General features: G+C 41.5%; 2 protein-coding genes across 6 annotated transcripts; one reads left to right on the top strand and one right to left on the bottom strand.

The window, feature by feature from the left end:
• Positions 1 to 610: 610 nt before the first annotated feature.
• Positions 611 to 15,551, bottom strand: ifngr1l (interferon gamma receptor 1-like). 3 transcript variants are annotated; one of them, XR_014569862.1, is made up of 8 exons: positions 15,292 to 15,548; positions 8,305 to 8,431; positions 7,631 to 7,827; positions 6,942 to 7,123; positions 6,327 to 6,501; positions 5,502 to 5,614; positions 3,624 to 5,039; positions 611 to 3,591 (listed from the first exon to the last, which is right to left on the bottom strand). XR_014569862.1 is itself a non-coding variant. In XM_083775203.1 (7 exons), exons 1-7 carry the CDS (start codon positions 15,365 to 15,367, stop codon positions 4,443 to 4,445), a joined length of 1,383 nt encoding a protein of 460 aa, XP_083631329.1. In that variant the 5' UTR covers positions 15,368 to 15,551; the 3' UTR covers positions 611 to 4,442. The 3 variants fall into 3 exon arrangements, 2 of the variants coding, with proteins under 2 accessions (XP_083631329.1, XP_083631328.1); XM_083775203.1 differs by having other exon boundaries at positions 611 to 5,039; positions 7,631 to 7,743; positions 15,292 to 15,551; XM_083775202.1 differs by having other exon boundaries at positions 611 to 5,039.
• Positions 15,552 to 16,210: 659 nt separating this feature from the next.
• On the top strand, positions 16,211 to 22,165 carry LOC310866009 (uncharacterized protein). 3 transcript variants are annotated; one of them, XM_083775272.1, is made up of 2 exons: positions 16,211 to 16,349; positions 20,583 to 22,165. In XM_083775272.1, exon 2 carries the CDS (start codon positions 20,628 to 20,630, stop codon positions 21,492 to 21,494), a length of 867 nt encoding a protein of 288 aa, XP_083631398.1. In that variant the 5' UTR covers positions 16,211 to 16,349; positions 20,583 to 20,627; the 3' UTR covers positions 21,495 to 22,165. The 3 variants fall into 3 exon arrangements, with proteins under 3 accessions (XP_083631398.1, XP_083631399.1, XP_083631400.1); XM_083775273.1 differs by lacking the exon at positions 16,211 to 16,349 and adding an exon at positions 18,842 to 19,488; XM_083775274.1 differs by lacking the exon at positions 16,211 to 16,349 and adding an exon at positions 19,415 to 19,449.
• Positions 22,166 to 24,073: the final 1,908 nt, after the last annotated feature.

Below are 24,073 nucleotides of genomic sequence, written 5' to 3'. Positions count from 1 at the left end.
GACACCTCTGGGTAATATGATACACACACTCCCAAGTTTGAGACCCAACGGTCAGACGCTGTCAGAGAATAATCTTGTGCGTTTGACACACGGGAGACTCAGAGATCCAATTATAGTATAGATAATGGAAGTGAATGACGTCTGGATCGGTCTTGTCCAAATATGGCATCAGACTGGTCAAATGAGTCAGAGAGGCGCCACGCATTATCAGACCCTGTCATTTATTTTTGTTTTGTTTTATGATCTTTTGCCAATTGGTTGTTTATAATAAACGAAAGCCATCCCACTCTCAGGTCACACAGAAGAGGAAGGAACTGTAAAAGGGAAACAAACATCCATGTGTGCATAAACACACAAACACACTAGAGGAACTACTGGGATAGATTCAAATGTCATGGAACACACCAACCCACGCAGGCAGGCCCTTCCCTTCCAGATTACTAATCTGTATTAAATGTTTGTCAGTCCAATTACTCATCATGGAACTGAAACACGTGCTACTATTCTTTAATACTGTAGATAAGATTTCATTGAAGAAAAGCTGACTGGAAAATGCACACACAGACGCACACATCTCCACCTCAAAACAAACTCTACAGTAGTTTTGAAGTAAAACATTTGCAGAAATTTAATGCGTTGGATAGAGATAACAGTAATACAGAAATGTATCAAATAAACAATGTACAGTAAATGAAAAGCGGTAGAGTTTTATGTATCATCAACAAAGGCACTTTACTACTGGTAATTCTCAATGACCTCATGAGATGTTGACCATTGAAAATAATATAAAATACAAACGTCTCAAAAGACATACAAATATTAAAGATGTCTACAGTTTATGGACGCGATTACTACAAATGTGAGGTAAATTATGTTGTTGACCATACCAATATCCACAGGATTCAGAGTAAATATTCCTGCATGTTTCTCTCTTCACATTAATTTTGTCAAATAATATAGTGGTTCTCAAATGTTTTAGTTTAGCAGAATTTGGTATGCATTAAGCCACGGACCCCCATGACTCTTGAGAGTGTACAAATGGAACCAAACGGACACATTAGGTAAGGGTCCATTTGGTTCCTAACAATCAATGGTCGGGACCCCCTGGAACCCCCTCAGGTACCACTGGGGATACCAGTTACCCGGACCAACAAGGGGACATTTTCCAAGTCACAACGGAGGCACTGCTTTCTGACGCCGTTGTGAATAAATATCCACAGTGAAGGTAACCACAGAAATTAACTACAGCCAGCCATCATCTCCACATGGACAGTTTCATGAATTTATCCATGTTTAACAACTATTAAATGAAATGGCTCAAATGTGCAGTGGTGGAAAGTCACTAAGTATATTTACTTAGGTACAATTCTGAGGTATTTGTACTTTGAGTATTTCCAATACTTTCACTCCACTATATCTCAGAGGCAAATATTGTACTTTTACTACACTACATTTATTTGAAAACTTTAGTGTTACTTGTATTATTATTACAAAACATACATTAACCACTTCAGCCCTATATAGATTTTGGCCATTTGAGAATAGCCAATCTACAAGCTCACAATGCATTGAGATGCTTGTAACAAGTGTAGTAGTAGTGTAATAGTAGTATATATGTATAGTTTCATTATATAGATATTCCAGTTACTTTCTTAGCTTACGCATGTTTCATGATAAATGCTTTTATGTGATGTATTCCCATGCTTTTGTTCTTGCTTAATGTAAGTCGCTCTGGATTAAGAGCGTCTGCTAAATGCCTAAATTGTAAATTGTAATTGTAGATCTGCCATTTCCAACAACAACAAAAATCTGCATAATAAGTACTTTTAGTACATTTTAACGCCAATACTTTTGTACTTTTACTTAAGTACATTTTGAATTCCGGACTAACAGAGTATTTCTATATTTCAGTATTGATACTTTTATTAAGTAAAACCTTTGAGTAATCTTTCCACCACTGCAAATGTGTTAGCTGAATGCAGGCTATAAAGACATGGCACAATACATAGCGTAGCAGTTAGATTGTGTAAAAGGACGTTATATGACCACTTGTAGCATGAATAAGACCATGAGTACACTTCCCTTCTATTCTCAGCTAAGGCATCCTTTCTTCAAGATGGGGTTTGGCAATGGAGCCCATATCTGGGTCAGAAAAATAGATTCTACAGCAGTAACAAATCTAATACCGTAAACAGATTTTCTAGATTTTTATGTAGTTATTTTTGTTTCACCATCTTGGGAGTGTTGAATGTTTAATGGGACACAATAGAAGCCATTGGCTTTTTTGTGTCAGCCATTTTTAACACATGTCCCTTTAAAAAGACGTTCAATAAAATATTCAATCAACCTGCCCTATTAGAAAAGTTAAAATAGGAAAACAAACAATAACAAAAACAATATACATTCAGTGATGTTAAAAATGCCTCTTGCAAAACAAACTTGTATCTGGTCTGATAAACAATTTCCTTTCTCTTTGAGTGCTCAGATCAATTTCATCCGATTTCATTTAGTTACAATAGAAAAGGAAGATTGCCTCTTTTCCTTTCATCTCTGAACTTAAACAATATCACAGTCTACAAGGCAAAAACCAGTGTTTTAAAGCAAGAACAAGACAAACTACAAATGTTAAGTATTTTACAGTCCTGTCAAAATGTTATCATTTTTTTTTTAAACAAGACCGTTAAAGACAGACTTTGTTCAGTGAAACCTAACGACTTGAAGGTAATACGGTTTCATTTTTGTAACACATCAGTGGTAGATACATGGTCATACTGAATACTGCAAGGGAAAAACTTAGGCCTCTTTTAGACGGCGACCATCTCCATATAACACGTCAAAGTCCTGTTGCGTTCTCATTTTTTCTTACCCTTTACACGAGAACGCACACGTTATGATATGATGTGCTATTATGCTATACTGTCGCTAGGTGGCGATAACGGGCTGCCAAATAGACAGGTCACCCACGTACAAGAAGAAGAAACCTTCACGCAAGCCTGCGCAACACGGCTCTGGGCGCGCCACGGGATGGTATATATTTTATAATACATTAGGCTACATAAACGCTGCTGCCGCGGCTGCCGTCTATCACAAGGCTTTTTATTTACATCATGGTTTTACATTCAACATCGCTGATGAGCAGCACTTTGTAGGCGAGGAGGGAGGCTTGTTCAGGAACTCCATTATATCATAATGATATGGCTCTGCATCAATGTAATAAACATATGCGCTGTGAGCCAACATGAGCCATGATGTCATAAGTTTTGCGGATTCACCGTTTTGCCTGTTTATATGGAGACCATAGGAAACGGTGTTCTGAATGATTTCCACTCTGGGAGGTGGTTTCACTTCGTTGCGTTTTCACCTCCTGAGAACACGGTTCTCGTCTAAATGACAGCAGCAAACGATACTTTATTTTGACGTTTTATATGAACACCATCCTCGTGTAAATAGCACCTTAGTCTCGCCGGAACCACCGCCTTTAAACAAATACAGCATGTTTTGAGCTCAGTATGTGGCTCCCTCTAAGTTTGCAGGTGGATATGCCACTCCACCAGATCAGAAACATGAATAAATGCTCCAAAACTTTATAACCTCATTTACACTCTGTAGTATGATGGTGCCACAGCGTACAGTGAACAATCAAACATAAAAATCTGTTGTTTTAGAGCAGGGGTGGGCAACTGGCGGCCCGGTGGCCACATGCGGCCCCCACCTTCACTTAATGCGGCCCGCAGGTTAATATCAGAATACTGATATAGTATTGATCTCAGCTGTTGCAATTCTAAACATGACCTGCTTTAATTATACTTAATGACTAGTATTAAATGACTAGTACTTAACGACTAGTATTAGTAGTATTGTCTTTTTGTGTACAATTTGTATTTAGTTCATAAAGTTATCATAACTAAAACTAAATCCATTTGAAAATCAATGAAAAGGTTACTTTTCAGGATTCTAATTTCTTTTTAAAAGCAAAAAATAATTCAGTATTTTCTACAAGCTCAAAACGCATCGCAGTGCGACGCGTTTTGAGCTTGTAGATCGGCTATTTTTCTTACGACAGTAATATGCAATGCAGCCCTCTAGAGTGAGTGTGGAAATATAGTGGCTCTCTCCATCGTCACAGTTGCCCACCCCTGTTTTAGAGTATAGCGATTCATTTTTCAATTCACCGATTTTAATCATCACATTTGTATCGATAATGCACCTCCCTGTTCGTTAATTTACATTTCTCTAATTGGAAAAATGTTAGGCAGCTGATTTAATATTTGGGATTGCAGTCCGACATCTGATTAAATGTAATTGCAGATTGATATAGATTAGATCACCATCAACGATGATTGATGATTGAGACCACCAGCCGCTATCAGCCGAGTGTCAGCAGCTACAGATGGACGTTTAGTCAGACTTTATAAGCAAAGCCAATTCGAAACGGACAAAACTCAACGAGTTAGGTGGGCAGAGTCATCAACCACCTCCTCTCCTGGGGAGAGTTCAACAGTCAGCCTGTCGCGGGGCTCGTAAGCTGACCGGCTCTTACAAGGTGACCGGCTCTCGTAGCCATCAGGGCACCCGCTCCCCCCTTTGTTGTCAACCTCTTCTTCATCCAGGGCCCTGCCTGAGTTGTAACCCGCTTCCTCATCCAGGACTTTGCCTGAGTCATAACATGACTCCTGCCCCATTTCACTTTCTCCTTGCCCATTCTCGCAAGGTGAACGGCTCTCGTAGCCATCAGGGCACCCGCTTCCCCCTTCGTTGTCAACCTCTTCTTCATCCAGGGCCCTGCCTGAGTTGTAACCCTCTTCTTCAACCAGGGCCCTGCCTGAGTTGTAACCCTCTTCTTCAACCAGGACCCTACCTGAGTCGTAACATGACTCCTGCCCATCCTCCAGCACGCTGGACACACCCTCGTCCTGTACCGGCGTACCAATGTGTACCTCTTGTGACAGGAGAGGTAAGGTGGAGGTAGTAGGGCTCTCCACCATCTGGCTCTCTACAGTCTCCTGCCTTGCAAGTCTGCCGCTCGTGTCGCTGAAGTACTGAAAAACACAGAAGGAGGGAGGGAGTGGAGGGGGTTTGAGAGTCAAAGTTAAAGACAAGAGTATAATGACCGCAGAGTAGTAGGGCTGTCACGATCATGACATTTTACAAACAAATAATTGCGATTAACTTGTATTTTTGGCATTGAACATAAAGTATAAATTAACATTACATTTCTGTTTGGATTTTAGGCTTCATAGACAAAAATAGCACAGAAAGATGACAGATAACTTACAAAACATTACAACTTTACAAAGAAATTACTTTTAAAATAGTGGAAACTGGAAATAGATGATCTACAAGCTTGCACAACATGGAAACGATTATGACTATTATGCAAAATAACTGTGATTCTCTCAAATAGATACTCAGACGAGTATATAAATATTGACAGGCCTACTGAATAAGGGAAAGAGTCTCCTCCTAACATGCATTCATAAGAACAGGATGAACGAACGTACCATAGAATCCGGAATTTTGGACGAAGGAGAGGTCAGTTTACGGAACACCATCCAGCCAATAAGTGCAATACAGAGCAATGCCACTGGACAAAGGATGGAGGCAAGCATCTGATCTAGATGACAAGACAACATATTTGACATCATATTTATAGATAGATATATTTTTTTAACATTTAAATGTTGTTGATGTTACATTATTTTTCCATCAAGAAAAAGAAAACACACTATAGACCTTAACCCTAGAACACTAAACCCACATTTTGTCACACCATCACTAAATTACATAAAAACTATATTTCTTATCAAAATATATTAAAGTACAACAATACATAACAATTTGAGATACTCTTTAATATTTCAACATGACATTTTACAAGAAATAACACAGATATCTGTTAAAAGAATATATATATATATATATTCCTAAAATAAAGAAATTTGAGTTCAGACGGGTTAAAAAAACTAAACTATTGACATTTGCATGTGCAGTTGACGAGACGACTTTGCATGCGTAGTAGCGTCCCTCATTTGTCTACGTCACAAACAACCTCTGTGTGCTCCATGAGTCGAGTCTATTGGTCGAAACCCTTTTCACTCATTGGTGTAATGGGCATCAGCTGTGGTCAACCTGTTTAACCCATTGCTTACTATGCCCACAGTGTTGACCACTGATGTAGTCCAGAAACAATGGGAACGAGGTCTGTCCTGCTGACCTCACATGTAATTGCATCAGTTATTGCACCATCATGTGGTGCTGATAGTCAGTTGCACTCATCCAAGACACATGGATGAGCTGTGAGGTTTAACCGAAAATGTTCATCTTACTTGTCGTGTCCGTAGGGGGTCCCGTGTGGGCGCAGTACTCCTGTGTAGCCTCGACGGCGATGCCATCCCAATTTCCGTTGATCTCCACACAGTGGCTCTCTGGGCTTCCGTACACTTCCACTATGTCTGTGCACACTTCGCCATCACAGTCGAACTCTGGTGCCTTATCTTTCTTCTGCAACAGACAGTACATGCTACAGTTTAAATTAACTGAAATTGTGAAACAAACAACTGCCTTTGTACATGAGGCTTTAATACAGATGTTACATGTATAAGTGATTACAATTACTACTAATGTACAGTATATACCACCAACGCGAATATCACTGCCACACTTGTTCCTGTCATTTGGAGCACAGAGCTCAATTTTAAGGAGCTCTGTGAAATCTGGCCAATACACCGATTCTGATTCTCCCTTACAGATTTGCCACATTTATTTAGATTTTTGTTGCACTCTCCAAATTTCCAGAATACAAACATACAATTGCCATCAAACACTATGTACCCAGCTAGATTTGATTTCAAGAGCCAACCACACTTTTGTTTGGTGCACGCGCAGTATATCATAGCAAAATCTGGAACATGTTGATTTGGATGTAAAATGTGCAGTCTGACCTGGCCCTTGGTTTGGACGGTGTATCTGAATAGGTTCTGTGAATCCTGGTGTCTTTTCTTCCTCCTCCTCTTCTTTACTGGGTCCTCCTCCTTGTCGTAGACTTTTGATGGGTGGGAGAAGCTGAAGTTTATGAAGCCATCTTTGGGGACGGTGACATTGACAGCCGGGAGATCCAACTTGCCTTGGGGTAAACAAAATTATAATTATTAGCATACGAGTATCGCAAGCCATACTGTTGCCTCCCACAATTATCTAATGATGCAGTCACACAGTCTGGAGCACAGATGCTCTGAGGATAAAGCAGATGTGACGCCTCCTCCCCGCTTACGTTTCGTCTGTAGTCATACAAATTTGTACCAACATACTGTAAATCTAAATAATCTATCATATCTAATCATATATAGCTTGCTGCTTATTAGAAATACAAATACCAAAAATAAAATGTAAAGATATTTTAAAATATATTTTCTTCCACTGTCAGGTTTTGGTAGGTGTAGCTCCAGACTATATACAGTAGCATTTGGAGATTGAGGAGTAGTTGTCTGGCTAGTGGCTACTGGCTACCCGAGACTATATTAACATGCAGTTTTGACACTCAAATCCTAAACTCTGGAGCTTGTGTGTTTAGCACACAATGTTTGGGGATGATAGGAAATACAACTCTGGCACAATAAAAAGCCTAACTCACAGATAATCCCATCTATCGCTCCATCGAAGTAGCTGAAGGCCAGTCCATCTTCATCTTCAGAGTCAGACTCTGTCTCTCCAACCACAGCCGTCACACTCACAAAGAACTCCTCACTTGAATAACACAGTGATGTGGGACAAAGGAGTGATATGTCACAAGAACGGTCTGGTGGCTTCACCCACAATGGCTCCGGAAAGCTGCAGAGAGGATAAACATGATGAGAAACCAATGACGTGCAAGTGCACACAACACATACAGTACATGTATATTAAAAGAAAACAACGTTTTCTTTTAACATGAACATGAACCTTATCTCTGGGCACAACACCATGTAGACCTGGGCCGACAGGGCCTTCTCCGTGGCCGTCCCTACCCTCTGGAATGCCCTCCCCAAACAGATCCGGGATGCCCCCTCACTCCCCACCTTCAAAACCGCACTGAAAACCCACCTGTTCAGAATAGCATTCCCGAGCTGATGTGTTTTTAACCTGTTACATGTACTGTTTTTATTGGTTTTTACTATTATTTTACTTGCCTCTAAAGCCACTAAAGATCTCGTGTGCACAGTGTTTTTGGATTTCGAAGACGTCACGTCACACCATCAAAGCAAGTGTTGCGCACGCACACACGCACACGCACACGCACACACACACGCACACACACACACTACTTACCCTTCTTTCTGGCTTATATCTATGCGGAATTTGGCCTGTCGGGACTCTAGGGAAGGCTGGCTGTAGTTCCAATAGAGAATATTCCGGAAGTTGTGGCACTGCAACGTCACATTGGTTGGGGGAGGCACTGTGGACGAAGACGATATTTAAACCATTACTTTTCAGTCACCAAAAGTAAACTATTTATGTTAAGCATCCTGTGGGCCTTCCACAAAGCATTTTAATAGCACCTGTCGCCTAGCACCGGCTACAACAGCAATGTGATGGTGATATAGAAGTGGCTATTTTACACAGAAATCAGAGTAATAAAGATCCCATGTGATGGAATGGTACAGCAACTCCCAAAAATACACTGCAACAACTGTTTAAATCAGTCTTGTTTAATGTGAGGTGCAGGGACCTAGGGACCTAGGGGGTAAATGTTTGCTATAGTTAATCTTCACCATCATTACATGTAGAAGTACATATACAATAGCTAGAGAATAGATAGCTATCCAAATACACTATAGGCTATTTTGATATTTTATTTACTTATTCACTGCTCTCTCTCTCTCTCTCTCTAGAACTATTACTGTACAGACCATAATTAAGGAATTCTAAACTTCTAAAATTCTAACAAGATTCATTTTTTAAAGGGATAGTTCAGATTTCTTTTAAATTAAGCTGCATGAAATACTTTCCATTAATATAGTGGTTGCTTAATTTACTTTTACTGCGTGGCTCCAGTGCCCCCAACAAAATGACCGGAACTACTTAATATTGACCAAAACCAGAGCAGAACTCGTACCACGGGACTTGGGCAATAAATTAATACAGTTGCAACCACTATATTAATGGAAAGTATTTCATACAGCTTAAATTCAAAAATCTGAACTATCCCTTTAATGGAATCTATTTTTATGATCATGGATCACAAGCCCTTTCTTTTGTGCTTGAACACAGAGTAGACTGTTATATACAATGATATAATACAACTCTTATGTCAGTGTCACAGCCACCTCATAATTGTATGTCACTTTAGCACCTGTGTGGACCCCTCATTCAAAGGATTTAGCTCATAAACTGTATTTGTAGTAATCCTGTGACACCAGAAATGCCCACTAGAGGTCAGGCGTGCACTGCTAGGGAATTACACAGCTGCTAAATTGCATAATTCCTTCCTGAAACACAATTCCCACAATTTCTACAACTTTTTGGTACGTCTGAGAAAACCCTAAATTTCCCCAGACCCCTGCCGCAAGTGTAAAAAAATATATAGTCAGCATTAAGATATGAACCGTCTTTTCTATAATGGCTTCAATAGATCTTTCTACTGCATAGTCCAACCGACAGGAGGATTCTGACACAAAGCACTTTATTGCATGGATCCCCCCCTTCTCCCATCTTTTCTCTGTTGTGTTCACTGTCCATAAAACAATAAAGAAGGAAATGCCAATATGCTTCAGCCATGGTGAACTGCAAGGTGTAACTGCTCTAATGTGTGAGAAGAAAAAGAGGAAGAGCTACTAACTTACTGAGTAAAATGCTTTAACCACTTAGACCCTGTCTATACTCTCTAAACGTGCCAGAGTTGGCAGTAGACTGCTGAACAACAAGCTCACAATCTGACTTGAATGTTCCCCCCAGGATACTGATTGCTAGGTAGGTCTAAACATCACATTGCTTTGGTGATAATGCTTAATTAAAATACCATAATGGGAGCATGATCCAGTGTGGGTTTTTTTCATATTCTCTAGTCTGGATGAAAAGTTGATTGTGTCAACAGATTAAAGGGAAGAGGCCAGTATTGCACAAATCTCTCTAGTATTAACAACATGTTTTGGCCTCACACACGGTCTTCATCGAGGCAAAGGAAGGAACTAGAAAGTCAAACAGTACTGGAAGAGAGATAAATTGCAACACATTTCCTGCCACCCTTGCACAAGTAGTATGGTCAGCCACTACTTGGCCAGCCACTACTTCCTGAGAGAAGACCTTTATAGAAGTAGCTGTGATTCGAACTTTACCCAGTCAGAAAACAAGTAAACTTGACTACAGTCCACTTTCCTGTACACCAGTGGTTCAAGGGACCCATAGGGTTCCTTGAACAAGTTTGAGAACAACTGCTTTATTCAATAACAACACACACGGGAGCCTGGGATAGAACCACAAAGCAAGCAAGCGAGCGAGCGAGAGCGAGAGCGAGAGAGAGAGAGAGAGAGAAATAGAAAGAAATGGGTGTGAAAAATCTGCTGCAGTGTGTAGAGGTGATAACCTAACCACAGCAGTAAAGATGGTTGGTTACACAGCTGCCACCAAAAGCCCAACACACAACCACACGCAGAAGCCACGTTGTCTCTTATCTGTGTGTACATGATAACATGTTGGCTTACAGGAGTGGAAATGGGCTGCTAATTTTTTTACATAGAGCTCAGCCATGGCATAGTTCAAGAAACATTACATTAACTAAATTTGCTCATTCGCAGCATTGGCAATGTGATTGTGTATAGTGAATTTGATAAGTGATGTAAAAGTTGATCCAGAAACACTGCTCTCAATTGCATCCACTTGACTTGTGCGCTTCGTTTGGCAGGTGTGAAGGCTCATTCGAATTTTGGTGCGGATCAAACAAACGCATTCTAGATCGCCAAAAACGGGGGTCTCGCTTCACTTCCAAGCGCACCAGAGGGCGTATCACCACAGGTGTGAATGCAATCTATCAAATAACAGATGAACTAAAGAATGTGCCATTGTGGGATGAAGAAGTTGGTATTTGGCACACGAGGAGAAAGGAGAAGGCATAATTGCGCAGCGTAAAGATAGACGTGGACGTCAGGTCCGAAGTCCTGACGTCACTTGCTCGTCCCCTCGATTCCCCTCGATTCCCCTGGTTCACGGAAGTCATTTCTCTATGGAGAATAACATGGGCTCATCTTAAAATCGTTTCATATAATAAGCGTTGTGGTCCAAAAATAAACAATCTGTCTCTGAGTTATTGTCAGGGAGGTGTCTCTGTATCGTTTGCAACAGTCAGTCAGTCTTATATGATACAGTCTGTTTCTAGCGAAAATGTAACTAATTCAGTAGCAGTAACAATAGCATTTTCTCTTAGTCAGTATGAATGCCACAGACGAAAAACAGTCTAAGTCCACACTATTTATCCATAATGTATAAATGATAGATAAGGGGTCAGGACAACGAGGCCTTTTCGTGGAGGGGTCAGAATGAAATTTGGACTTGCTGAAAGTTACACACAAAAACACTGCAGTGTACAGGATATTTAGCGAGAGAATGGATTCATTTAAAAAAAATCACACCCGTGTGAAGTGAGTGGTGCAACTCTGTGTGGGGTCCCCGGGAGTTCCAGACCCACAGGACCACAGCCAGGGTGCCGGCCCGCTTCCGGCGAGCCGCACCACGTCCGAAACGGTAGAGAAATGAGTTACCATATGGGGGTCTCTGGGCGTCCCCGGGAAGTCCCGGGGGGGGGGGGGGTCCACGGAACATCCAGTCCCTCTACTACTGTACCCTTTACTGTACTGTCACTGTACTGGCACACCCATATGTACAGTTAATGTGTGCATGTGTGTGTGTGTGTGTGTGTGTGTGTGTGTGTGTGTGTGTGTGTGTGTGTGTGTGTGTGTGTGTGTGTGTTAGGTTGCGCACAGATGGTGAAAAACAACCATGCTATTTTCGTGCTCATACCCACCCTGACCCACCCAGCCAGCCAGCCACACACTATTTTTTACATAGTGCTCTAACTTAGAAAGTTAGAGCTATGACAATTCTGCAGTCAACTAACATTTAGTATCTCCTCAGTCCTCACATAGCCCTTTAAAGCAGGAAGTGAAACCACATACTGGTAAGACCCGCAAACTATTGGCAAGATGCCTTCATTGTTTAGGCCAAAGTGAGTGGAGAATTGTTTTGTGTAACAACCACTGACACTGCTCAGTACATTTGAGCCTGGCCACCTGCCTTCTTTGACAATGTTGGGACATATCTCCCATGTAATGGTGATTCTCTATATCGTTTCCAGCCCATAGACCCCGCCCAGAGTCTGATAATCAGGTAAAGATGTATATCCATTTCAGTTCATAAAGAGGCACCTGCAAGCTGAATGGAATCATGTGATTGGCTGAATAAAACTAAAATCCACTCAAATTTGAGGGTTCTCTCATGATATAAGTAACGATAACATATATACTGTCTAACAACGTCTCCAAACTCCAAAGTGAGTGACACCCACCCACAGCCACAACACCAGAGCGAGCAAATAAAGTACCCCCCAGATTTATCACAAACATGGTAAATAATGTATTCTACGATCTGCCATCATAATGTGGAATCATCCATCACTGGCTTCTTTCAAAACTTTCAAAAAAGCTTTGTTGAGGAAACTACAAGGAGATCCCCTTGAGATGAGGGGTCATACACTCATAGTACACTCACTGCAGCTGAGCCTCCCTTTTTTCCTATTATTTGTTAATGACATGTTATGAATTAATATTCTATGTTCTGTTGACGAATTGAATACATACAGTAAGACCACAATGGAAAGGCCAAATGTCATTGACCAAGTTCCTTGACCAAATGTCAATACTACTAGAATAGACCTCCATATCATCGTTTGTGCATGTTTTCTTTCTTTAAGATGACAAAACTGGATGGGCAATAGCATAATAACCACAAATGGAAACCTAACAAACAGCCCGAAATGTATCTCCATACAAATTAATGTACACTGTTCCAGCCTGGTGCATCTGCATAACACTACTAATTCATCCTATTACCACCACCTCCAGAACACAGACATTCATAGTACTGTAATGCACATTCATGTTCATAGGTTATATATATAGCCTAGTAATAAGTCTGTGACTTTGCTAAACTGACTGTAGCACGAATCGTCATGCTTACCACAAACATAAGGTGAGCATAGGTCCTATTTTTACCCGGTCAAACATACCGGTAGGTTAAATATAGCCTAGTAGGCCTGCTGTGACTTTGCCAAACTCTCCACCACAACACAGTCACTTTGTCACAAATACTCCTACACACAAGACAAAGCGTGCCACAACTTCACTTCACACACCAGACTCCTCTCTGACACGCTGAACTGAAACTGTGGTCAGACAGTTTACCACAATGCCAAGTACCATAACAACAGACTTTATAGGTAACTTTCCTTTTTTTATACCAGCCCAGGCACGGCAGGCAGTTCCCACTTAATTAACAAGCGTTTGCAGCAATTGTACTTATCTACATCTACAACTTGGCTGGTATAGGGTACACCACCAAAAAGGCTGCTGCTAATTTCCCACACCAATAAGAGGTTTTATCAGTCCGGCATGCTAAGACATAGGCTTGCTAGGACTCTAGGTCACACCAGAGCCATCTAATAGAAGAGTTACGATATTGAGGGGGCAGAAAGCGAGCGCTCGAGTGCAGTTCATGCAGCCTGGAGAGGGACAAGCTGGAGTTTGAAATAAATTGTTTTCAACGAGGGTGGCCGAAATAAAAGCAATTTTAGGCATGTGTGTAACATGCTAACTGTTTTAAAGTATTGTACAGTAACAACTAAAGTCTCTGTTTATGTTGTACGATTACTACAAAACAATCTAAAATAAAGGGATTTAAGATCATTAAAGCTGGGCTGTTGCCTGGGTCCAATGCATTTCTGCAGGACTTGTCCTTATTTGTTGTCCCTATTCTCAATAGAGGACTGGCCCCATGAAGTGAACAGAGTTTTCGTAACTCACACTGGACGCGTTTTGACATTTGGCCTTTCCATTGTGGTCCTATGTATTCAGAATATCATACCATGTCATTTACAAATAATACAAATGGCTATATTTACAGAGGAGAAAGGGGAGGCTCTGCTGCAGTGAGTGTACTATATGACCCCTCATATCAAGGGAATTTATGTCCATCTCCTTGTAGTTTCCTCAACAAAGCTGATTCATGTCCTTTAAATGGCCGGGTCACACGAGACACTGCTGGTGACTCATCATGCACTTCATGGCTAGTTAAGAAAGCAGATGGATCACTAGCTCTGGTCCATAGCCTGCTCTTGCTACCGAGCTATGGATCAGGTCTAAGTGAACTTGCCCCATGGCTTGTGGTGGTCTGAAAATCACTGGCTCAAGTAACTCTTATCTTGTACAAATGCAAAATCTAAGGTGCTTTACCCTGCTGCCCCACTTGTCCTATTTGTCTGCGGAAAGAAATTACAACCCGTAGGTTGTATTTATTTTCAATAAATAGTGTTTTGATCCACTCTGTCTCGGAATCTGGCATCCATCTTGGATCTCTCTTAGTCTCCCCTAATGAGTGCAACTGGCTGCGCAACCCTGACCGCTAGGGCACTGTTGCGCATTTACAATCGAGGAGAGATCCAAGATGGATGCCAGATTCCGAGACAGAGTGGATTAAAACACTTTGTTATTGAAAACTACGGACCTACGGGTTGTAATTGCTTTCCGCAGACAAACCGGACAAGTGGGGCAGCAAGGTAAGCACCTTAGATTTTGCATTTGTACAAGTCAAGAGGTACTTTGAGGCAAGGATTTCCAGACCACCACAAGCCATGGGGCAAGTTCACTTAGACTCTCGTAGAGTGATGATGTCAGAATCGATAAATACATCTACGACTACGAGAGTCTACTCTAAATCTTAGGCTAACCATAACCTACTGTTCATGTGTAGCATAAAATAATTTACTACGTCTACGAGAGTCTAAATCTACTGTTCGTGACATATATGCGGCAAGGTTTAGCCCCTTTCGGGACCCTACATAAAGCTTTTCTGAAATTTTGATGAGTTTTATGTTGGGTCCCTGGTCAGAAATGTCAGAAACTTCAGTACCATTGGGTTCTGCTTGGAGGGCTACGGCAAGGTTGTACATGTGTACAAGCTTGCAAATCGGCAACTTCCCACGTTGCATCAATAAATCTGAGTCATAATGATAACAACTAACAAGAGAGGCCAGACAGCATGGGTACTTACCGAAGTTACCGTTGCTGGCGAACGCTGGTGTTGAAAACAACACTAGGGCAGTTGTTATTGTCAGCGTGTGCTGCATTTTAATAGCCACACTCTGACTGTATCTTAAACAAATATAGGCTATACCACCGTTGCTTATTCATATATCTAAATGTATCACAGCGACATGTATATTTGTCTCGTCGTGTGGTTGTCAACAGACAACATCTCCCACAGTCCACTTCCAACGAAAAACGCCTGCGTGGCAGTGGTTTCCTGTAAATGGAGAAAACGCCTGAACGACGTCACCGCACATTGCGGCGAAAGGAGTCGAAGGATCCTCCCACACGCGCGCGCACACACACACACATGCACACACTGGACGATGAAAATACAAGATCCAATACAGTCTATGATCCAATCCACACACCAGGACCTGGGTGAATGGAAACAGAACGCAAGGACTTTTTTCGGTATCCTTTTGGACTAAGACAGTGTTTGACTGTACTAATATGTAGCCTACCGTTTACATTTCTGCGAATTCTTCCAATAAAGTATTCAATCATTGGCTACTCAGTCAGTACTCACAACATAATAATAAGCTACTTTTGAATTGAAGGCATGAGTGGCCAGCAGCCCAGCTGCCTGGGAACATCTGTGAGAAGTTGAACGAAGGAGGCATTGCTCCAAATAATTTGTGGGACCAACAACAGATCGAGACCAGCCCCCGAGGACCTGGGGGAGATAGACTTGGCAATCACAGATATTGATAAAAGACTGTCTGTCCTCTACTCCTCTAATACAATAACAAATAGAATCATCTTTAATTTGATTACACAAAGGGCAGGTTTAAGGATCTCAGGACATAGGCTATGTGATTTGATTATAGAGACAAAGGAGCACGTTTTTAATAGGATATATTTATGGGATCGCTGCGCATATCCTCTGTCTCCAACCGGTCCACCCAGTTATAGGATACTTATTACTTCCTCAGTCCTGACGTCAGCTGGTAAAGTCCCAGACTGGGAGTCCCAGTCCATCCCAGAATGAGCTGAGATCAGTTCTTCGACTGCGTCCTTTAGGTAAGTTGCGCATGAGAACATTTAACTTACAGCTGCTTAACTCTTACAGATAATATCAATGATAAATTGAAGCCATGTATAGTATAGCTATAAATGCCGATTACTTACAAGCACTAAAGTTTGACAGATACCGTAGTTGTTGCGACCGTACTGTTAGCTCAGTCAACCCCAGTAATCAACTGCATGTGTTTGTCTGGGCTATAGTGTAAAGAAAGGATTCAGAAGAGCTTTTAACGTTTTCCTGTCTGCGTTATGCAATATGAGTCTGACCATTCTCACGGATAGTCCTGGCCCCTTGACTGAGTGTAAAAATGTTGAATTATTGTCAAATGAAAACCGTGATTCATGGCATGGGAAATAATAAATATTAACCGTTAGAGTTGAGATTTGAATCAGTGAATTTCAGTGTGCAAATCCTACTCACTATTGGTGTAATAGCCTGCCCTACAGCTTTGACTAATTGGCCTTATATAATATAATAACTAGAAATGCACTCTCTTGAGGTGCCAACTTGTGCCTTGCACACAAGTAGTAAACCATGTATGACCTACTTGTTGGTCATACCTATACTTGTTGGTCACACTTGTTGACCTACTAGTTGGCCAACACGGATTGGCTGAGCTTTGCTTTAGGTTTGTGCCACAGTGTTCTAGATATAGACTAGTTCAAGATAGGGGAGACATCTAACATCTACAACATCAGCAGTTTCTCACGAGAGCAGGAATCCCATATCTCCATATTTGGTCGATCATATAGTTTTATGGTAGTGGGGTACTTTGACACCACCCGTACTCTGACAACAGGTACAGAAATTACAACAGGTGGGGCTCCACCTGTCATAGTACCTGTCAAACATATCTTAATTACGTCACCGTCAACAGCCAATTATAAGATGAAATAAACATGGGGCGAGATATCCGTGATTTGGGGCGAGATATCCACACTGTGGGGCGAGCTATCCACACTTTGGGGGTGAGCTATCTACGGCTTCGGGCGAGCCGACTTCACTTTTCGAAATTCCGGGGCGAGCCGTCTTCACTTTTCGCGGGGGCGAGTTGGCAAAGGGGTGAGATGACCTGTTACCGACCACAGTATACTACTTTCAAGTTATATACATGTATACATACATAATTACATACGTTACCTTTTACCCAAACAATATTGAAACATATCTTAATTACGTCACCATCAATAGCCAATTATAACCACGCCGACAAGTTATACACTTATAATTGGCTGTTGATGGAGACATAATAGGCCTGTCTCACAGCCATCTCACGCTTTAACATTTGGAAACGTGCAGAGAAAGCAGGTAGGGATGTAGCTCTGGTCCATAGCCTTACTCATGGACCAGAGCTACATCCCTACCTACCTGCTTTCTCTGCACCATTTAAGGCCGTTTCCAATATTAAAATGTAAAAGACCAATATTATTATGAAGAAAACAAGATGTTAAGACCGCTAAAACAAATAGATTAAAGTTTACCTTCAGAAAAAGTGTTGTTTATGGCTTCTGAATGTAGGTCTTTTAACATGTAATGTCTATGGAGAACACCACTAGGTCTGGAAAGGGGGCGTGGAGACAGGCCTATTAAGATAGGTTTCAGAAAATACATTACCTTTAACCTTAAAGATGTTTTATAGTTGTTTCAGGAAAATTATTGAATTCAAATGAGAACTTGTGATAATATAGTTGTTAAATTGCAGGATAAACAATAATTTGTGTAATTCCAAATCTGTAAATTGTAAATCGGGTACAACACTAGAAATGCACTCTGTCGAGGTGCCAACTTGAAACGTACCTTAGTTACGTCAACAGCCAATATTGGCCAGTGGACAACACCGACATACATACCCATTGGCCGGTTGACAACACTGACATACTGTACATATATGCATACCCAGCCAATCGCAGTATTTGCACGCTCTGCTTGGCAAGTAATAACCAGGTGGGTCATAACCATGACTGAGCTAAATGTGTCTTTGCTTAAAGGTTTAGGGCCAAATTATATTATTTATTTGCTTGTTTTATTATGAACCCACACGAAGTCTTCAGTGGTCTGGTCTGGGACCAATCTATTAACTGTTCCCAGAGTTAATATAAAACATGGCGAGGCAGCATTTGGTTATTATGCAACACAAAGTTCCAGAGAGGATCTGAGGCTTGCACCAGCTACTACTTTTGAATCAAGACAAAAAATCTATATGTCCTCCATTGCCTTCTGTGAATTCTTCACTGATTTCTGTCATGCATGCATTCTTTTCACTCAATGCATCAGCAGCAAATTGGGTACTGTGGACATTAAAAATGTGGATCCATTTGAACATTATAATGAAATGCATACATATTTACAGGAATTCTCTAGTAATAATAAATGGGAGACTAATATCATAGATTTGATTCATTATAATTATAGTACACATCACAATCCAAGAGACTTTATGAATCTTTTGTATATTTACTGTGTGGTATTATGAAACGGGAACTAAAGCTGTAACTTTTTAAATAGTTGGAAATGATTCCTATTGTGTTGTACGTTTGGTGAGGGCTGCAGAGAGCAGTTTGGCTTAACACCATGCATGAGGCCTGAGCTACACTAAGCCACGGGGTTAGAGAAAACACAAGCCCAGGGGTATTACATGACTCAATCATGTGGTATTGACAAAATAATACAGGCACAACTGGCACATTACAATGAAGGTCATTACCCCAGTGTACAAGCCAGCTAGGATTTCAAAATAGCTTTGAATGCATATTTTGCAACATTTATGTAATGTCCCCAGTTGCAGTGTCACAAGTGGTGTGCGTGCATGCGTCTGCATTCACATGTGGTGTCTGTGTTTGTGCACCAGTACAATCCAGTGACAATCATCAGTGCTGAACAATGCACATCTGCTCTGGGAGCAACATGCCCATGTGTGAAATTAGGGAACTAACTGTGTGCCTGTGCATGTGCATGTGTGCGTGTTACATTGTGTTGATCTAAACCAGCTGTCAGTGTGTCACTGTGCAGGCTCTATACAGTACTGTACGTCACCTCTCCTCACATCTCACTAATAACCTGCTGGAAAAGGAAGGACCCAGGACACTTTCTTCTAAAGTGAGACGAGGAATGTTGATGTAACAAAACCATAGTGCTGTGTGCATGTTTAAACTATTCAAAAAGAAGGGTTACTTTACTGTGTTACAGTTACTTTACAGTTATTTTTAATTAATTACCCTGGACCAGGCATTAAACAAACCCATGCAGGGAATGTCAAGATTCACCACAGGTTTTCAGACAAAGCTAGAAAGAGCTTTGTTACTTCTAACAGTCCAACAGTTTGAGAAACATTACCCCCAGAGTCATAAAAATCAAATCATCAAATCATGTGAAATCAAAGCTAATGTTACCACAGGGGCACTGAGCTGAAACTTTTACTGTCTCTTTAATTTAAATTAATTAAATAGTTTATTGAATGACTGATGATCTCAGGTCTTCTCCTCTGTTGTCTCTATAGGGTTTCATTATCATATTGAATCGACAAATCAGTAGGCCTATTTAGATTTTCCATTCAGTTAGATACCGGTACTTCAGCTCAGGTACAAAATGTAATCTGTTTATTAATATACGAATTAATTAATTTCTCGTTATCTTGTATACTGTATACAAATGGTACAAGATGGACACTTTTGTTCTACAGTATGTATCATCGACAAAATGGCTAGCTGAGGTGCGCTCTCTCTCTCTCTCTCTCTCTCTCTCTCTCTCTCTCTCTCTCTCTCTCTCTCTCTCTCTCTAATCACTCCCACCTTGGCAAATGTGTTTCATGAATCAAAACACAGCAAAGTGTCTTATGGGCTTATATGCATGTTGTGTCTGCTCTTAATTAACGAGAGTTCTGAAACATCAGAGCTTTGATCTAAATCAAAGTGACATTAGCCGGCCAACGATTTGGAGGATTTAGCTGTGATAATGATTTCTGAGTCTTCTCTTGTATTTGATTGACTCGTTCACACACACACACACACACACACACACACACACACACACACACACACACACACACGCAAGCGCACACGCACGCACACATGATGCACAAAATTGGGAGCTGGATCAGAGCACTTGCCTTCATGTGTGTGTGTGTGTGTGTGTGTGTGTGTGTGTGTGTGTGTGTCTGTGCGTGTGATTACATGACATGTTTGTTGACTTTTTCTCTAATTTCTGTCTCTTTCTGCTCCTCATACGGCCAGGTGAAGTCTGTCCAACATGTCCTGTGAGGCCCTCCTCCAGTAGCGATGTCAGCCTTCAGCCCCCCCACCCCACTGCTGTGTGTATTGGTGTGCATGGCGGCGTGTGCGCCGGCCGTCCCGCGGTCCGACCTGCGCCTGGCCTACGTGACCGACCGCAGCCTCTACTACTGCTCCTGCATGCGTGACCTGCGCCCATGCACCCTGCCGTCTCCCGCGGACTGCAGCTGCAAGGACCTCCCCCTCTCTGTCCTGCAACGACCCCCACCGCAGCCCTCCTTCCCGCCACATGGCTCCTCCACCCCAATAGTCCGAACGAGGCGTCTCACGGTTTGGTACACAGCGCCGCAAGTTGTGGCGCGTCTGCTCAACGACTCGGAGGTGCGTCACCTCACCCTCCTCCGGTGTGGTCCGTCGGGGCCCGGGGCCGAAGGGCCTCCGTCTCCACCCGGCTACCAGGAAGGATACTTCGCCGTGCAGCACCTGGAGCAGCTGACGTTGTTGCGCCTGCAGCGAAGAGCAGACAAGGACGGAAACTATAACCCAGACGCTGATCCAGAGACGGAGAGATATGTGCACAGAAACACAAATACATACACAGACAAAGGAAAAGGGGATAGAGATACATACATGGACTTGAGATTAGACACGGACAGAAATCCAGGTCCTGCCCAAGCCTGGGCCCTGTCATTATCCCAAACCCAAGACATCTTGTTGGGGAGGGAGCTAGGAGCAGCGTATCACGAACAGGCCAGGCTGGGCCTCATCCATACCTCTGTGCTGGAGGGCAGAACAGCAGTGAAGGCTTATACAGTCCAGACACACATAGACAGCAATGGAGATCTGCCTTTCCCTAACCTCCATCTATCCAAGCTGCCAGAGACATCCAACATATATGTTACTTTTATATACTGACACCAAGGCACTTTTAGTGTCATACAAATCCATGCTTGGAGGAGCATACATGGGTGGACGCGAGTCAAGTCAGTTCAGCTGAAGATATGTTATTTAAGTTTTTTGTCATGTAACACACAGTTGTACAATGAAGTACTGTGTAGATAAATATGAGGTTTTGCTTCTTGGCTTAGAAGGTTTTGATAATGTAAGCATGTTCTTATAGTTGGACCAGACCATAGTCTATGAATGTTGGTTGGTGGGAAAGTCAGCAGTTTTCTTTGGCAGGACTATATATCTTGTGCTTGGATGAGGATCAGTGCCTTTGAATTTGAGTAGAATGGTCGTTCTGTTACAGCTAATATCAACACACAAGAGTTTGTAAGTTCATTTCTTCCCACATACTAATATTTGGTAAACCAAATAGACCTAGATGAAAGAAGAAAAGTCATATCATTCAATATTATCCCAGTTGGAATAAGATCCAGTGGTCAGTATGTTTGACTCAGGTTATGAGAAGTATGAACAGATTTCAACTTCAGATGGTTTGTTCTATTCCTCAATAAATTACCGGTAACTAACTGTAAGCAACATATATCATTCGACATAACACTACTCTTCCTCCAAATTGCGCCACATTGATTGATATTAACATGGGAATACTGTCTAGCTATCAAACCGTTTCAACTAGATGTTTGTTACCAAATTTGACCACATGGTGGCAGTATAGATTAAAGTAAGTAGTCTACCTTTATTCCAAGAGAATGTGTGAGAAAAATAACACGTTTGGTGGTTGTCTTCTTGTAATTATCATTACATATCTCAACACTTTAAAATGTTTGCAAACAATACTATCAAAATAACTCACCTTGACTTCTGATGAATGTTCCCTATTCACAGATCTTAATATGCATTGTTAAAGACTTAAAGACAGCATTTCAAACTTGTTCAAGTAAACGAAGAATAATGAGTTTGATTGATGTTTATTTTTTATAAACATTATGCTAGCCAATTATCATTTGAATGATGATGGTGATAACAGTAACTGTTCATTTCTAAAATGAACTGGGATTTAGTTTTTCAGTAATACCCTCAATAAAATTGACAAACTAGACATGATAAAAATGGCACAAACATAACATCTGCATGATGATATGACAATATGCATCATTGGATCCACCAGTTCAGATTATGTACGTCTGTGTTATGCCTTAAATTTAGACCATTGTATTGATTTAACACCTAGAATATGGGGAGTAATTTAAACCATCACTCCACAATGATACTTGGTCTATGCCTATGGCCATTTCTGTCCATGTGATCAACGCAGACGGTTGTAAACTCTGTGAAATCCTATTAATTTAACTCTGAGAAACAGTAAACGCTCAAAGCTTTTTGGTGTGTGTGTGTGTGTGTGTGTCTGTGTGTGTGTGTGTGTGTGTGTGTGTGTGTGTGTGTCTGTGTGTGTGTCACTGTGTGTGTGTGTGTGTGCGTGTGCGTGTGTGTGTGTGCGTGTGACTGACACCTGCTAGAGTGCTGTGTATTTGCATACTAAACAGTGTGTATCTTCTAGACTTGGCGTGTGAATGTAGCCTAATGATGCAGGCTGATCCTGCACGTGAGAGGTCCCCCCCCCCCCCGTATTTTAAAAATGTATCAAATACATTACAAAATGTACTTCTTTTGGAGCGCAATATGCTACTACTTCTAAGTTCCAAGCACTCTTTTTTTTACTCAAGTAGAAATTAGACAACCTTCACTTGGGGTTGGTTGAGTAGTATTTGACCAGGAGTATCTATACTTTGACTCAAGTATAGGCTATACTGTATACTGGGCTTGTCCACCACTGGACATCATCACCGGCCCTTTGCGTCCAGCACAGAAGCCAGCATGAGGCCCAGCAGTTTTAACAACGGGCGAAAGAAGGGCGGGCAGACCGGTCAATCCAGGCATCCAGCTCTCTCTTTATGGAAGTACAAGTCCATAAACACGCTGCCGTGGTCTCCTCACCGGCAGTTTAGCACTATAACATTTTTATAATCAGCCGTTATTGTTCGCCGCCTCCTTGTGGGGGATGCGCTCATGTTCATTTTTTAAAAGGGCAAATCAGCCATAATTCAGTTTATAAACTGCACAGGATGCCTGGATGAATATTCATTAGGGCCCGCTCGAACTGCCACGCGCCCTGATTCATTAGGCATATGTAAATATCACTCACTTTAATTGCCCCTAAACTGACTCAACATAATGTTGTCATTAGCAAATTATTACTTATTTGTGATACTAATGGTACGGTATGGTGCGCAATGCTAAAGATTCACATATATGATTGCAATTATAGCTCTATTCACGTGGTGCTGATGTGGCGGATGCTGATGAAGTCTGTGTGTGTGTGTGTGTGTGTGTGTGTGTGTGTGTGTGTGTGTGTGTGTGTGTGTGTGTGTGTGTGTGTGTGTGTGTGTGTGTGTGTGTGTGTGTTATTGTAATGCCAACAATTAAATCAACTGACACTTAAAGATGGATGGGAGATTCAGTCAATCATGCCCTTATACCCAGAATTCACCCTATCTCTCTAATAACATAGTTATTGTCTTGCATAA

The sequence above is a fragment of the Protomyctophum parallelum genome (assembly GCF_964188405.1).
Source record: "Protomyctophum parallelum genome assembly, chromosome: 10".
NCBI classification, from domain to species: Eukaryota; Metazoa; Chordata; class Actinopteri; order Myctophiformes; family Myctophidae; genus Protomyctophum; species Protomyctophum parallelum.
Note: the sequence above shows the minus strand (reverse complement) of the source record. Positions and strands in the feature narration are given on the sequence as shown.